A 16,187-nucleotide genomic window follows, 5' to 3' on the forward strand; every position below is an offset into this window, starting at 1 on the left:
AACACAAGGCATATGTTTTTATAGACGACACAAAGATATTTCCCTGAAATTATACGGGCAAACTATTGAGCAGGTCAGGGTCATAAGGTTGTTAGGAATGTGGATGGATGAAAAGCTGACGTGGAGGCATCATTTAGAAATAGTAAGGGATAAGTGCAAAAAGGTCAACAATCTCTGAAGATGCCTGTCAGGTAGAGACTGGGGAGCAACCAGAACATCACTGCTGAACATATATCAGGCCATTATGAGAGCAACATTAGATTATAGATGTATAGGGTATTTATCAGCAGCAGAAAGCCATCATAGGAACCTGGATGTGCAGCAGAGCATAATGACTCTAATTATACAAGCTTTGGCTGGATAGGAAATATAAAGCAGAGCAAGCAGGTTTGGCTCCAATACAATTCAGTCCGACAGTCCCATACTCTCATACTCCCCCCTGGTTATTTATAGAACCATCAGTAAATTTTGAAATACGACAGCAGCTGAAAAAGAATAAGCAAGTCTCTAATTAATTATTATTATTATTATTTTTTCTTATTATGTTTTATTTTTCTGCCAATCTACTGCTCCACACTCCAGTCCAGTAGGTGGCGGTAATGCACCTTAAGTCGGTTGCCAACCGCCAATAAAAACCAAAGAAGAAGAAGAAGAAGCAGAAGGACGCAGCAGCAGCAGCTCTCTCCGGCAGAGCACAGTTAGCATGTAGTGATGTGCTAGCATGGTACAGGAGCAGAGTAATCGTAGAAAAGACGTTAGCATTTAGTTTTTTCCCCCTTCTTTGACTCTTGGATGTGTGGAAATGTGCGGTTTTCGGGATCTTAAAGATTTATTCAGACGGCGGCTGCTCGCTGCGGTTATCAGAGACGAGGCAGGACAAACAACAACATCCAGCTACGAAGAGGAGCTCCACCGCCAAAGAAAACTGCTGGATGTGATTTTAACACCTGAAATAAAGCTGCGGAGAGCAGGTTGGTTTTCTTTCACTGCTGGAAACGTGTTTCCTGCTAATGTTTCAGGGAGCTGAGCCTTTAGCTAACGTTCACAGACGCACAGAGCGTGTTAGCCGCAGCTAGCTCCTGCTAAGAAAACGGCATCCACGGCACGTGCCGAGTGTGTCCGTCGGCTTAAACGTTTTGAAATTTACAGTAAAGGATGTTTAACCATGGGAAGGAAAGACGGAAGGTCAGAAAAATACTGTTTTCGTGTGCTGTTGTTGTTTAGGGTCATTAGACTTAAATCTTAAATTGGATAAGTGACGATTCATTTATTTCCTTGATGTGATATGAACCTGCCTCAGACACCATACCGTCCTGATCAACGGAGAAGAACCTGTTGCCATTAAGTCAAAGGCGTAGTTTTCATTTTGACATTGGTCGGGACGAACTGCACTCTCCCTGCCTTATGAAGGATTTATGAATTCACAAACAAATAACTATCAGGTGATTATTCTTTCATCACTGATTGAGACTGAAAAGAAGAAATTACTTGTTGTATTACAGGTTGTAACTTTTGACACCACATGCTTTCGTGATGGGTTGTTTCTATTTCAAATGTCATGCTGCAACCACAGACGTCAAGGCAGCGATATTAATTCATTATATTATTTATAATATTTAAACAAACTGCACTCAACCAGGGAGACAGAGGGGGGGAGTGTGCATGCATATTAACAGCACTGTTGCAACGCAAAAAGTGGTCATTTGATTATGAGAGATGTTCCACTGCATCGTTTTTACTTTAGTGAAGTGTATGACCTGAACTGTGGACTGGAGTCCTGTAGACGACTCTTCTGCTGGTTGTAAGTGCAACAAGTGTTATTTGGACAAAATCTATTTACTTACAATGACATTTTTTTATCATCTTGAACCATAACTTGTTTTTTATTGTCTTAAGTCAAAGCTGAAATGAACCAATCCACCAATATCTTGTTGAGATTGACATATTGGAAGGAAATGGATCAAATAAAAGACAGACAGAGAGAGGACTGCGGCCCAGGTTAGTTATCATGGATAGATTTTGGTACTCTCATCTTAGAAAAATGCTTCACTCTCTGGAGAATTCTAAGCATCCATGTTGCACTTTATAAAGAAAATATTAGCGAAATGTATAAACATCCCCAAACGTAGAGGTCATGGGCCTTTGTAAACACTCGATATTTCAAGATGATCCAGGCAAAATAAAATGCAATTGTTAGTTGTTCTTTTAATTCTAGTGTCTTCTCAAATGAGGAACCAGTGTCCTGATTATTACACTAAATCTGCAAATAAAGACATGTCCATACTTTGGTAATGCGCAATTGCCTGTTTGAATTAATAGCGATGGTTTGCTTTTCACACTACTTCACACTTAAGGTGCTTTTCAACCAAAATTACCAGGAACTTTTAGTTACAGGAACTTGTCTTCAAGGATCTAAATGGTTCCTGTGGCCAATTGTTGTCTGTGTTTCCACAGCTTCCTAAAGTCCCGGGACGATAATGCAAATCAGGCCAATGTTGCAGTAACTGCACTACTACGCCAGTCTAGTAGCATGTTCTATTATTATGACCCTCCCAGGGTCCAAAATTACCACCCACCACTCGCCAAATGCGGGTAAAAATCTAATTTGGCGAGTAAAATAAATGATGTCGGGCGGCAGGGGCGGGTGCTCCCATCACTACAAAACATACTTTAAGTTGTTGACGAAGTTTTGTTTTTCAACGTCCCTCCATGTCTTTGGGACTTTTGAGACGGTCACACAGGCCCCCCCGCAACCCGGTGTTGCGCCACGGCTCTACAGGTACTGCTGGACAGGGAACTGACGCGACATTAGCAGCCCGCACCGGCTAATGGGGACTGGCTACAACAGCTAATTATTGAGTTTCCATGTTGTGGAGACTCATTTCCGATTCACTTAGCCTCGCCATCACTGCATCTAAACTGCAGTATTAATGTGTACCACTGTCACTACGGGAGACAGAAGATAAGCTAAACACCTGAGGCAGCAGAGGCTGTCGCAAACAGCTTAGCTACAGTAGTCACTAGTAGAGCCCGACCGATATTGGATTTTTGGGGCCGATGCTGATTCCGATATTACGGAGTAAAAAAATTCCAATAGCGATATATCGGTCAATATATTCACATATGTTCAAAATTTATCTGAAATTAAAATATAAAAATTCCAAATCTGAAAAGTTATTGTCACATTTGCATGACATACAAAATTCAAATTAAAGTGTTTCTGTAGCAGCTTAAATAGCACTATAATAAAATATCAAAATAAATAGACATGAGTATAACACAAAAACACACAAAAGGAGGAACATAAATGATTGTCTTGTTTTCCCCACCTTCACACAGTGCTGCTGAAGATAAGTCACTAAACACAGACCAGCTCATCTGACAGACTGATACTGTTAATAATAGTAATAAAAGGCTTGTAAGCAGGATTTTCCATATTAAATATTCCCTATTAATCAACATCATAATCCAGGAGAAGTGTGAGCTGGTGTTTGTATCTGCAGAGGATCTGCCCTTCGTTTGTGTTTCTATTCTTATTATTCTGCTCTGTTTGGGGCATTTTGGACGATCTATGGACTGTCTATCACGGGGCAGAGGTCTGGAGCTCAGCCAACAGTCCGCAGGTCGGGACTCGATCAACACGTAGCATCACGGTGACATGGCTGTCGCTCTGCTCTGCTCTCTGTCTGTTTATAACACCGTAACATCGTAACTTTAACATCTTTATGAGGCGTGAAAGGGACTTCACAAAACGTCTTCATTTGCCGTTCTGTGAATGAGAACAGTCCACGTGTCTCGCTGCTGTAAGGAGCTGCAGGTGTGACGGAGGGCGGAGTAGACAGACGCACACACCTGGCAGCAGCGCGACGATGGCTTATTAAAACAAAACCCTGTATCTTCCTGTGGAGTTATACGGAGGTGTAGACGTGTAAGCTTGTCGTTTAGAACGTAACAGCTGTGAAACAAGCAGACAATAAAGCTTAAAACTCCTGTGCCTTCATTACTATCGAACTTAAAACTAACTGAGAGCCAGACTGTGAACACGGGATCTCTTCTGCGCAGTTTAGATGCGCAGAGGGTAGAAACAGCGGTGCTCTGAAAGCAAGCTTTCTTTGGCTGATTTCTGTGATTTTAACATGAGTTTGTTGTTCACAATGTTTCGTTCTGTATGGGAAAGATAATGCTTCCCTTCGCTGTGTGTGCTGCTCTGCTCAGCTGTGACGCGCACTCTGGCAGCGATAGGGACATCCTCATTTCCCATGATGCCTGCCGCCTAGTGCTGACTGAGTAGTTTAAGTTGTTAAGTTTGCTATTTATGTTGCAAAATGAAAAAAAATATTTTGTTAGTGTTTTTAATGTGTCTATTTACAACATATGTTCTGCATATGTTGGTTATTGTCATTTTTGTGCTGGTTTATAGTTTAACCATGAGTGAGGTGGCTGTTACATTTCTTGACTCAAGCTGTATTTTGACCAAAATGAACTGAGAGCTCAGCTCTCATGTTGTTTAAGTTGAAACTGTGCCCTCTGTTTGTCAGAGGGCGCAAAGGCTTATTCCCACAGCATTGCAAAAAATTAAATTAATTTATATCGGAGCATATTGGGGGGACAAACGCAGATAACGATATATCTGCGAAGTGCGGATATCGGCCGATAAAATCAGTTGTAATGACAGTCGGATGAGCAAGGAAGGAGAGCTATGCTTGATCAGTGCCACTGCAAGTGTCATTGTGCAGTGGATTAATGAGCTGCACTAATGAAAGATTATTATTTTGTTGCAGTAATGAAATAAGTACTCAAGGAAAAAGAGTAATATCAGAGTGCATGAATACTCAGTTACAAGCAAAAGCCCTGCATAAAAACTAAAGCAGGAGTTAAAATGACTAGGATCAAAATATTCTTACAGTACCATATCTTAAGGAAACCTACTCATTGTGCAGGATGGCCTGTTTTTGAATAACATGGTTATTATCAGTGGATTATTAAAAAAGCATTACTGCATACACCACTTGTTGCAGCTTTTTTAATGTGGAGCAGATTTTAACTACATTATATTTTTCTCTAAACTATGGCCAGTAAAAAATATTTGGCCGGTAAAAATTTTTTGGCTTACCCGCCAATGGCAGGTTGACCAAAAAGTTAATTTTGGACCCTGCATATATAGAGATATAGATATATATATCTCTATATATATAGATATATGTATATATATTGGTATTTGTTATTGGTAATTGGTAGTTGTTGAGCGCTGTGGGAGACGGCTGCCTCTCCAGTAGCTCTTCAGTTATTTAGCTCTTTACTGAATTTCCCAGAGGGAGTCATCCCAAAGGGATCAATAAAGTTGAGTCTAAGTCTAAGTCTATATATATATGTGTATATATAGATATATATATCTATATATATATATATATGTATACATATGTATGTATATATATGTGTATATATATGTATGTATATATGTATACATATGTATGTGTATATATATGTATATATGTATGTGTATATATATATGTATACGTATGTATGTGTATATATATGTATACGTATGTATGTGTATATATATGTATATATGTATGTGTATATATATATGTATACATATGTATGTGTATATATGTATGTATATATATATAAATGTGTATATACAAATTAATGGCACATTTTTACCTGTTGTAAATGTACCTTTTAAAGAGATATTTTTCAAGTTTTTAATACTCTTATCAACATGGGATTGGACAAATATGCTGAAAGTAGAAGGGATGCTGGGAGCTGTGGTATGGTTGTGCAGCGGAGTAACCACATTACAAAGGTGTGGAAAGGTATGTCATTTAAGCTTTTAGTTTCTCACCTCCTCCTTTCCTCAGTCCTTTTACAGTAGCACTGCACGCTCCACCTCCCCATTTGCCTGCGGGTACCTTGGGCTGCTGGTAATGTGTGAAAATCCATACTCTGTGTAAAGTCTTAGATAACAGACCACAATACAGTTGTGAGCTTTTCAGAGACAACTGTCTCAGGTATTCCATGGCGGCTGAATGTTTCTTTCAGTGCAGCAATGACAGTGCTGGCAGAGTCAACGTTGAGGTGGGCTACTTCAATATAGCGTGAGAATTAATCCACCACAAGCAGGTAGGTCTTTTTCTCCCAGAAGAAAATGTCTGTACCCACCGTCTGCCAGGGTCGCTCTTGCACTGGGTTGGTCAGCAAGGGCTCTTGGTGCTCTGCCCTCTGCTGTGAGTAAGCATTACAATTTTCCCCCAGCTGACTCTGTGATCACCATGGGTCAAGCTGTCCCCACCACAACCGCCGGAGAACTGGACTCCTGTTTTTGCATGCAGCCGCTGCCCAGGCTGCTGACCAGTGGACCCAGCTGGGAGCTAAGCCCAAGGCACTGGTTAGCTTCACTCCTAGCCAGAAGGAGCCGTGGACTGCTGCCCATAAGGGTAAACAGGGTGGCAAGCTCCCCCGTCGCCCCCCTCCACCTTAGGTCCTCCAGCTGACCAACAAATTCTCCATTCTAGGCGAGCAGGACTTCCCTCGACTCGTCTCCAGAGTCTGATGGGCCCCTGTTGCTGCCCCCACTCTCCACGGCTGTGTCCAAGCTGGCCTACTGTCCTATCGACTGTCCTATAGCTGGCCGCTAATATTTAGACCAGTTTTGAGGTGTTTATGTTTAAAACAACCGCCCTATGTTTTACTGTGTATCGCCCGCCCAAAAAGAATGGCATCTTCCTAGCTGAATTCCCTGAGTTTTTATCAACACTTGTTTTAAACTTGGACAAAATTTTAATCTCTGGGGATTTTGATTTTCATATGGACAATCAACACCAGCGCCGCTGAGTTTCTTGGAACCATGAACTCTTTTAACTTTACTCAGCATAACCAGTCCAACTCACAACTGTTGCCATACCATGCCATAGATTTACGCTTGGTCTGCCCACTACCTCTCTTGCTGTGGAAGATTTGAATGTCTGTGTATCAGGTTCTCCACCTTGTTTCACACCGTCCACAATTCTAAATTACCTTTGCTACTCCCGCTCTATAAACACATCTACTGCAAGTATTTTCTCAGATGCCTGCAGAACCTCCTCTCTGTTCAACAGTATTGAGGCACAACCCCTTCAGCTGAACACAGACAAATTGGTCTCAAAGTTTAATTCAATTTCTGGAGTCATCTTCGACTCTGTAGCCCTCTTGAAAGTCAGGAAACCAAGGCTGAATAGTGACACCTGTGCTCTTAGGCAACTATGTAGTAAGACAGAACGCAATTTGAAAAAGGATAGGCTTCAGGTTTCTTCTGAAATACTGAAAGACTGACTGGAGGATTATCAGCAATCTGGACAAGCCGCAAGAGCGAAACATTTTGCCACCATCATCTCCAGAAATTCCCATAATCCCAAAGCTCTGTTCCATACAATAAATTCTGTTCTCCAACCTGTCGCTGCCATCTGTCCTGTGCTGACAGCCATTTGTGAGGACTTTTAAAATTTTGTCTCCACAAAAATGGATCCTATACGATCTAATATTTCATGGTCCGCCTACGATCCCTCTCTAGTGTCTGTCTGCTCTTATTCGATATTCCCTTGCTCGAACCGGAAGTAGTTCCGGAGCCGCCATATTGAGGACCATCTCAAAGCTCTTATTGCTGGGAATTCAGAGAAGCGATAAGCGAGGGTACGCGAGGGCAGCCTCCACAGATCTTTTGCTGGCCGACGCGCCCCGTTATTAGATATCAGTTAGTGATTGGACGCTGCAGCTGATAGGACTGATGTGAAACTTCGCAATATCAACAAAGTTTTAAACCGGACAGAGGAAGAAGCGGACCTTAAAACAGACTTTACAGGATACCTTGAAACTGGCTTTAAACAACGTTGGTATAAAGTCTGTATTTGACTCCTGTTTAGAACAAAATGATGACCATAACTTAGCATAACACAACATTACATAAAATAAATAAAATGCAGTGAATAATGATTTGTTTTCTGGGTCAACATCTGAGTAAAAATAAGTGGCCCAAATGAAGGGTATTATGATAGTCAATTGTTTTGAAGAATGAGGACCTAAGAAGGATGGGGACATTTTGAAAGATATAAATGAATTTGGGAAGTACTACCATCTTAATTATGTTGACACACCCTGTAAGGGAAAGAGGGATGAGTTTCAAATCAAATTCAAATCAAATTTTATTTGTATAGCGCCAAATCATAACCAGAGTTATCTCGAGACACTTTACAAAAAGAGCAGGTCTAGACCGACACTTTAAGTTATTTAAAGAGAGGCCCAACATGAATCACCATGAGTAGCACTTAGCAATTCGGCACACTGGCAGAAAAACTTCCTTTTAACAGGCAGAAACCTCGAGCAGAACCAGACTCATGTCGAGAGCTCATTCTACGCCACTACAGTCAACAGTGGGCGACACGAGACAACGCAAACTGTGAAATAGAGATGGATGCCAACAAACGACAGCACCCACAACAACACCAACACAAACTACACACAAGGATAAAAAACAAAAATAAGTTTTATCTAGTGAAGCCCGTCTGACCAAACAGGAAGTGACCGACGTCAGGGGAAAACTAGAGTCAACATCGGCAGGGTATGCATATCATGGAGACCTTCGATTGCTTTTGGTGATCAAAACAGACCCACAACTTATTGTTGTCATAGAAACAAAACCTGTGTGCAGCGCTCTCTCACTAGGTGCACCGTTTTTTTCTCTCACAGCACAAGAGCTTCATCCCAGCTCTCTCCAGCTGCCCTGCCCCGTCCAGCTAATGTTCGCTAATGCTTGTGATGATTTGCTGGTTCACCGGCGTAATTTGCCGTTTGGTTACGAAGCACAATCCCAGAGTCATGCAGTGTATTTATGTTAGAGCTGGTTGGCTAACCTTAGCATGCTCGCTAACGTTATGACTACCAAAATACTATTTGAGTGTTTATGTCAGTTATACAACTTGACAAATAACTTTGCCAGCTAACATGACAAACGGTGTTGATTTTGGCCAACAGTATATTATGTAGCAGAACAAAGCAAATGTGTCTACTACCGATCGTTCCCTCAACGGCCGACCGTGTCGCTAGGAATGAGGATTTTCTAAAAGTTACATATAGCACATTTTAACTAATAAATTCAGATCAGATTATCAGTCATCAAAAATGCAAATTATGAATAAATATTATAAACACACAGTGCCGGTAAGAAATGTCCAGATGGCTCTAAGCAGCAGGAACACAGACTGCAGCCTGTTCTTCATGTGCAGGTGTTTGTTACACAGGTACAGGATACAGAGAGAAAGCACTGTTACTGTGTGTTTTATTAGAATGAATACAGTGCACGTGTGCAGACACAAACAGCTGTTGAAGCCGACTGACAGCTGACAGCAACGGACATCGCTGCACACGAGGTTTCAGGGGAAAGGATGTCTTGTGTCTCAAACATTAGTTTCCTCTCTCCTCTCTTGGTTTCTTCTCTCCATGCATCTCTGGTGGGAGGGACTACGACGCAAGTGAGGGATGCATTAATGCAATTCAGGAGACATGAGAAGCAGCCTATGTGGTTAATGAACGGGAGTAGAAAGGAGGCCAGTGAGGCAAACAAAGCAGCTTGAACCATCCGCAGTAACATTCAGTAACCGTAGCTTTATCACGCAGAAACCCACCGGATGATCACAGATCATCAGCTGTGGCACTGGACCTTCAACTGATTAAAAGCAGCTTACTGAAAACACAAGCATAAACAGGACATGACGTTCCTCAATCAATAAAAACACAATGCAATGCAGTTTCACATTAAAATAAAGACACTTTCTCTGCCCAGACAAAAGCCTCAACCTTGAGATCACTCTCGGTCACAATCACAATTAGTGTGTGTTCATCATGATCCTTTGCGTGATCCTCGGCCTGAACAAAGGTGGTTCCGTGACGGATTTGGGCAGATTGTCCGTGGCAGATGGAGAGGGTATAGCGAAGTCAACAAGCTTCTGGTGGTGAAGGAGTTGTTTTCTGTGTCGGTCCTTCTGCTGGTGACGAGACGTGGTGCAGCGATGCATTCAAGTTACTTAGAAAAAGTAGGAACTTTAAAAACTGTCTGTTGTGGGGCCTATTGCGTGCTGATGCAAAGTTAACTTGAACAAGAAAAATGTCCTCCCACAGGACTCGCTGTGGAAAAGCTGGAAGGAAAAAAGTACCTCCTAATGCAACTCTGGCTACACGTGAAAAGCAAAGATGTGCCGGTTTCAGTGGCTTTTATCAGCTGCGTGAAACCCTGGCTGTGGCACAAGGACCCCCTGGGATGCCCTCAGCTTTCCTCCAATGGAGAGAATTTCGCTCTCCCCCTCACTTCACACCTAGGTGCAAAGGAAGGAGCATTCTGGGGTACTGAGTCTTTGTGGTGTTATAGTACCTTTATCAGGCACCTCATCTTCCATGTAGGCCTCTCCTTTGTTTGAGCCTCATGGTGAGGTCCCAACACGTCATTATCAATAGCAGTCTTGCAAATGGAACTGTCCTGTCCTGTCTAACATTATTAAATGAAGAGACGGAGAGTCTGCGTGTACCTTGCATCAAAGTTTACTGCTAAACTAACCATGCATCACACATGACAGTCCTTGTCGCAACAGCTTCACTATAGATCCCTTACAGAACACATATTACCTTCTATAACAATAAATCCAAACTACCTTTTACCGTGCCACAGCCGTGTGTGAGAGGGAGAGAGAGCGAGGATGTTTCTCCTGATATAGTTTGGAGTTGGCAAACTTTAAAAAGCAAGACTTACAGTACACTTCTCACTTTTTTATTGAGCTGAATTGCTGACGGATCTGCCATTGTATGTCCCACCGGGAGGAGAGCCAGAGGCTGCCAGTGACTGTGAACCTGATGCTTTGTGTATTGAAGGGACCAATTCACGCAACTGTCTCGCACGGTCCTGTCTTCGAAGTTCCATCCTGAACTCCATGATATCGTTGGGAACATAATCTTCCTGTTGACAATAAGCACTAAAGACAACAGCATTTTTTGTGGCCTATGCAGAAACAAAGTCCTGTCTCTTTACCTGCACAAAACACAACCAGGCATGAAAGCTTGCTCCGTTCCTCTTCCTGTCAGGAAAACAGTGGGCTCAATGTCCTGTCAAGCGAGAATTTGTGCAACTGACACAAACGGCATAATAAACACAGATAACAACTAGTGAAATGCAATGATGGACTACCAAAATAACATCTACACAATATGGTGTGACTGCTCAGATTCACTACCACCTACTACTGCAAAGTAATGTGATGTGATGTTGAAAAAAAGAGTCTTTAGCAGCTTTGCTGAAAACTGCCCCTTTTCCCTCTAAGTTTGTGCACTTATGTAAATCCATAGACTGTATAAAAAGGTGGCCGACATGACAGCTCCCTAAAAGTGAAGCCACCCTTCTGACTGGCTGCAGTATAGGTCATAAAGCCCGCCCCCTCTATGTTAACAGATGGGACATGGGTCAAACTATAAAATCAAAATACAGGCCCGATACATGGTTTCTGTCATTATAGCTAGTTATTATCATGCTGATTTACATCCAAGTGTTCATTTTTCTTAATTAGTTATTTGATGCTGTCAAGATGATGATTGACAGCTCTGTTGACAAATTTGGCTCCTGCAGCCAATCAGTTCCGGGTGAGCAGAGCGGAGGACGATCCGCGAGTAGAAACGTAACTAAAACAATCACTACAGTCATTGAAGTTTCCATACCTGTGAACGTTAACCTCAGACCAACACAGAGAAGCTGTTCTGCTGTTAAACACGCCAGCGTGCGGGATCCTTGCTGTTTTTTCGGTAAGTTAAGTGTGTGTTTGGGTTAACGGAAGTGGCTACGGCCGCTTCACTCGCCAATCTCTACTGCGCAGTGTCTGGCTCCATATGACGTCACCATCAAAAGATGGCAGCGCCTATCACAGGGGCTATTTTGGCATCAATGTCGTACAATGGGAGCAGATGGAGACGTGTCGTCCATCTATATATACAGTCATTGTGTAAATTACATAAAATCAAGGATTCACTTTTTCCTTAACAATTTTTAGTAAAGACTGAGTATTAATGTCGAAAAAAAATGTCAGCTGCGAGTTGCTCTTTAATCCTCCACAGCTTCACTGGTCCAATGCTTTGATGTCCTCACAACAGGTTTGCAGAGCTTTCATTTCTGCCTGTATGCAGGAGTCAGGTGGACCATGCCATAGTCAGAGTGACCCAGTGCAACCCGGGGGACAATGTGATAAGCGCTGCTAACTGTGGTGTAGAGGTCTTCAAGGGTCCAAAATTTCGTGCCCGATTCCTAAGAGACCCGGAATTGTGCAACACGGAACCAAACCGGACTGTCTGTTATTTGAAAGGTGGGACCCGGACCCCTACAGAACCGAGAAATGCCTGACCCGGACCCGTCTATTATTTGAAAGCTAGGGCCTGAACTGAGTTATGTCGGACCCGATCAGCACCAACTTCACAGCTTACCACTAGTCAGCTGTCAAAACAAAACTTTTTGTCCCACTTGTGTGACGCAGCCTTCTCCCCTGAGCCTGGCTATGCATATAATCCATCCTCCGCCAAGAAAGTTCATAAAACACATCCAGGTTTTCTGTTAGCCATGTCGTGTTGATAAAATCAGCAATGCTAATCCACCAGTTATTTCAGATTTAAAGTCTACTTGCTGTCATGCAGAGGGACGGCAAATGCGCAGCTCATTTACAAGCTACAGACACGTGTTACACTTAACTATGCTTACTTTCTTTTCGTCTTTGTCCACAATGACCGTCTATAGATAGCTAACGTTAGCTAGCGGAGAAGATAATTGTCTTATCTGGGAAACTCTGCGTCATCCACAAGTCCTACATTGCCTTCTCTTCAAATGCTTGTGCATTCCCGACGTGCTCCCATGATAAGCAAGGTCCCCTTTACAAATCCTGCAGGCCATCCTTTTCTTTACAGCGTTGAAGGTGAAATACTCCCAGACAAGTTTTAGGATGCAATGGTGTTGAATGGCCACCACTATGTTTTGTTTACCTGTCGCCTCCCAGTCACTGTCTTGCATGCTCAACTCTCAGATGTAGCAATGACGCAAGATGGCTCATCCCTCAGCAAACTCGGCTCCGGAAAACAATGTCATGTCCGCACAAGGCATGAAAAACGTGCATGGCGTAACTGACAATAAAATTTGTTGGCAACTAATTTGTCATCCATTTTTGACGACAATGTTGACTAATCGTTGCACCCCTACTCTGAACACTTCCAGAGTGTGCATTCAGCAGTTTGAATATTTGGCTGATTCCAGAATAATGTAAACTTCTCCACTGTAGTTCTGCAGGATGACTGCTGAATGTTGGACAATGGTTTAATTTCTTACTTGTAATTTGAAAATATGTTGATCCATATCTTTTCTATTTGATGTATGGAAATCCACCTTTAACCCTGCAAAGAGATCAGTGACCCAGCAACAGGCTGAAGTTTCATATTGTTATTCAGCCAATTTAAAATGGTAAATGGACTGTACTTATATGGTGTTTTTCTTGTCTTTGCCACCACTCAAAGCTGCTTTTACACTACATGTCACATTCACCCTTTCACACACACACATTCATACACTGATGGCAGAGGCTGCTACGTAAAGTGCCCAACTGTCAATCAGATATCACAAATGCCAACGGGAGCAATTTATGAGATAGATTCAAAGTACAGCTGAAAACATTCACCAGCCATAAATACAAATGTTCTATCTTTCTTCAACGATCCTAAAGTTTTTCAGATTTGCTTTAACATTTGCTGGTGGTCTTAAACATCTGGGTTTTTTTTTGTTTACTGTGTCCTGCAGACACCCAGCACCTTGGGAGCCCCAGTCTGGACCAGGAAGACACTGAGCCCCCCCACATGAAAGAGGAACATGAGGAACTCTGGATCAGTCAGGAGGGAGAGCAGCTTCAAGGACTGGAGGAGGCTGAGACCACCAAGTTGTCCTTCACTATTGTCACTGTGAAGAGTGAAGATGATGAAGAGAAACCTCAGTCCTCACAGCTTCATCAGAGACAAACTGAACAGATGGAAACAGGAGCTGATGGAGAGGACTGTGGAGGAGCAGAACCAGCCAGGAACTCAGATCCAGAGAGATATCTACAACCAGAGACTGTAGAGTCTTCTGAACCTGAGACTGAAGACAGTGATGATGATTGGAAGGAAACCAGAGAACATCAGACAGGTTTAAACTCTGTGGAAAACTTTAAAGATAGGAGACCAAAGAATAATAAGAAATCACATAGCTGCTCTGAGTGTGGAAAAACATTCGAAAAGAAATGGAAACTGACCACACACATGAGAATTCACACAAGAGAGAAACCCTTCAGCTGCTCTGTTTGCAGTAAATCATTCAAACTAACAGAGCATCTGAGCGCACACATGAGAATTCACACAGGAGAGAAACCCTTCAGCTGCTCTGAGTGTGGTAAAAAATTTAACCGAAAAGGAAATCTTTCGACACACAAGATTATTCACACAGGAGAGAAACCCTTCAGCTGCTCTGAGTGCGGTAAAAGATTTATCAGAAAGTATGATTTGAGACGTCACATGGGCAATCACAGAGGGGAGAAACCCTTTAGTTGCTCTGAGTGCTGTAAAAAATTTAGCAGTAAGTATGATTTGAAACTTCACATGGGCAATCACAGAGGGGAGAAACCCTTCAGCTGCTCTGAGTGTGGTAAAAGATTTAAGTTAACTGGGCAACTGAGCTTACACATGCGAATTCACACAGGAGAGAAACCCTTCAGCTGTTCTGAGTGTGGTAAACGATTTAACTATACTCAAAATCTGGCTCAACATATGTTAGTTCACAGTGGAGAGAGACCCTTCTGCTGCTCTATTTGCAGTAAAACATTTAATCATACAGGTCATCTGAGCGCACACATGAGAATTCACTCGGGAGAGAAACCCTTTAGCTGCTCTCAGTGTGGTAAAAGATTTAACCGAAAAGGAAATCTGACCACACACATGATTATTCACACAGGGGAGAAATCCTTCAGTTGTTCTGAGTGCGGTAAAAAATTTATCAGAAAGTATGATTTGAAAGTTCACATGGACAATCACAGAGGGGAGAAACCCTTCTGCTGCTCTGAGTGCGGGAAAACATTTATCAGAAAGTATGATTTGAAACTTCACATGGGCAATCACAAAGGGGAGAAACCCTTCGGCTGCTCTGAGTGCAATAAAAGATTTAAGTTAACTGAGCAACTGAGCTTACACATGAGAATTCACACAGGAAAGAAACCCTTCAGTTGTTCTGAGTGCGGTAAAAGATTTATCAGAAAGTATGATTTGAAACTTCACATGAGCAATCACAAAGGGGAGAAACCGTTCCACTGCTCTGTTTGCAGTAAAACATTTAACCATATAGGTCATCTGAGCTCACACATGAGAATTCACACAGGAGAGAAACCCTTCAGCTGCTCTGAGTGCGGTAAAAGATTTAACCGAAAGGGAAATCTGACCAGACACAAGACAATTCACGCAGGAGAGAAACCCTTCAGCTTCTCTGAGTGTGGTAATCATTTAAATTAACAGGGCATCTGAGCTCACACATGAGAATAATTAAACAAGATATCATTGCTTTCATTTTATCCAGTTAACATGAAACAATAAAAAAGTGAATGCTACTTTGACAATGTGTCTAGCTGTGTCTGCTCTGCTGAATTACTTTTCTCCACCAAAGAGACTTTAGAAACTCAACACAACATTACACTGGTAGATGATATTATTCATCAGTTTATTGAATTTCAAGGTCACAAATGAGCTGTCTCGAGAACTTCCACCCACCAGAGATGTGAGCGGAGGGGGCAAGGAAGAGACACGAGGAGAGAGGAGTCAAGGCAACAGACATTTAACAACATTAGGCATCCCTGTTTCAGAGCCTTCATTGAAAAGCAATGTCAGTTAAATATGATGTGTGGCACAGCTGCATCATCTGTCTGTTTTGTTACAGCCTACTGCTGTGTTTTTATGATTTCTGTCAGCAGAACAGTGTTTATATATCTGTTTATATTATGACAAGTTACCTTTAATTCAATTCACAACCTGGCATAATGTGACAAGAATGTACGGATGTAATTTATTTTTTAATTTGACACACACACACACACTCACGCAACTAAGGTACATTTATTATAATCCTCAAA

At 42.1% G+C, this 16,187-nt stretch overlaps 1 protein-coding gene across 1 annotated transcript; it reads left to right on the forward strand.

The window, feature by feature from the left end:
* Window positions 1–716: 716 nt before the first annotated feature.
* Window positions 717–15,636, forward strand: LOC138611094 (oocyte zinc finger protein XlCOF6-like). The gene is given in 3 exon segments (XM_069684014.1): window positions 717–971; window positions 13,841–15,513; window positions 15,516–15,636. Coding segments are annotated over 3 exon segments (1,878 nt in total). The 5' UTR covers window positions 717–802; the 3' UTR covers window positions 15,552–15,636.
* The last annotated feature ends 551 nt before the right edge of the window (window positions 15,637–16,187 follow it).

Source organism: Semicossyphus pulcher, unplaced genomic scaffold (assembly GCF_022749685.1).
Source record: "Semicossyphus pulcher isolate SPU_LCO1_2020_fin unplaced genomic scaffold, fSemPul1.0.p SCAF_11, whole genome shotgun sequence".
In the NCBI taxonomy this organism is placed as follows: domain Eukaryota; kingdom Metazoa; phylum Chordata; class Actinopteri; order Labriformes; family Labridae; genus Semicossyphus; species Semicossyphus pulcher.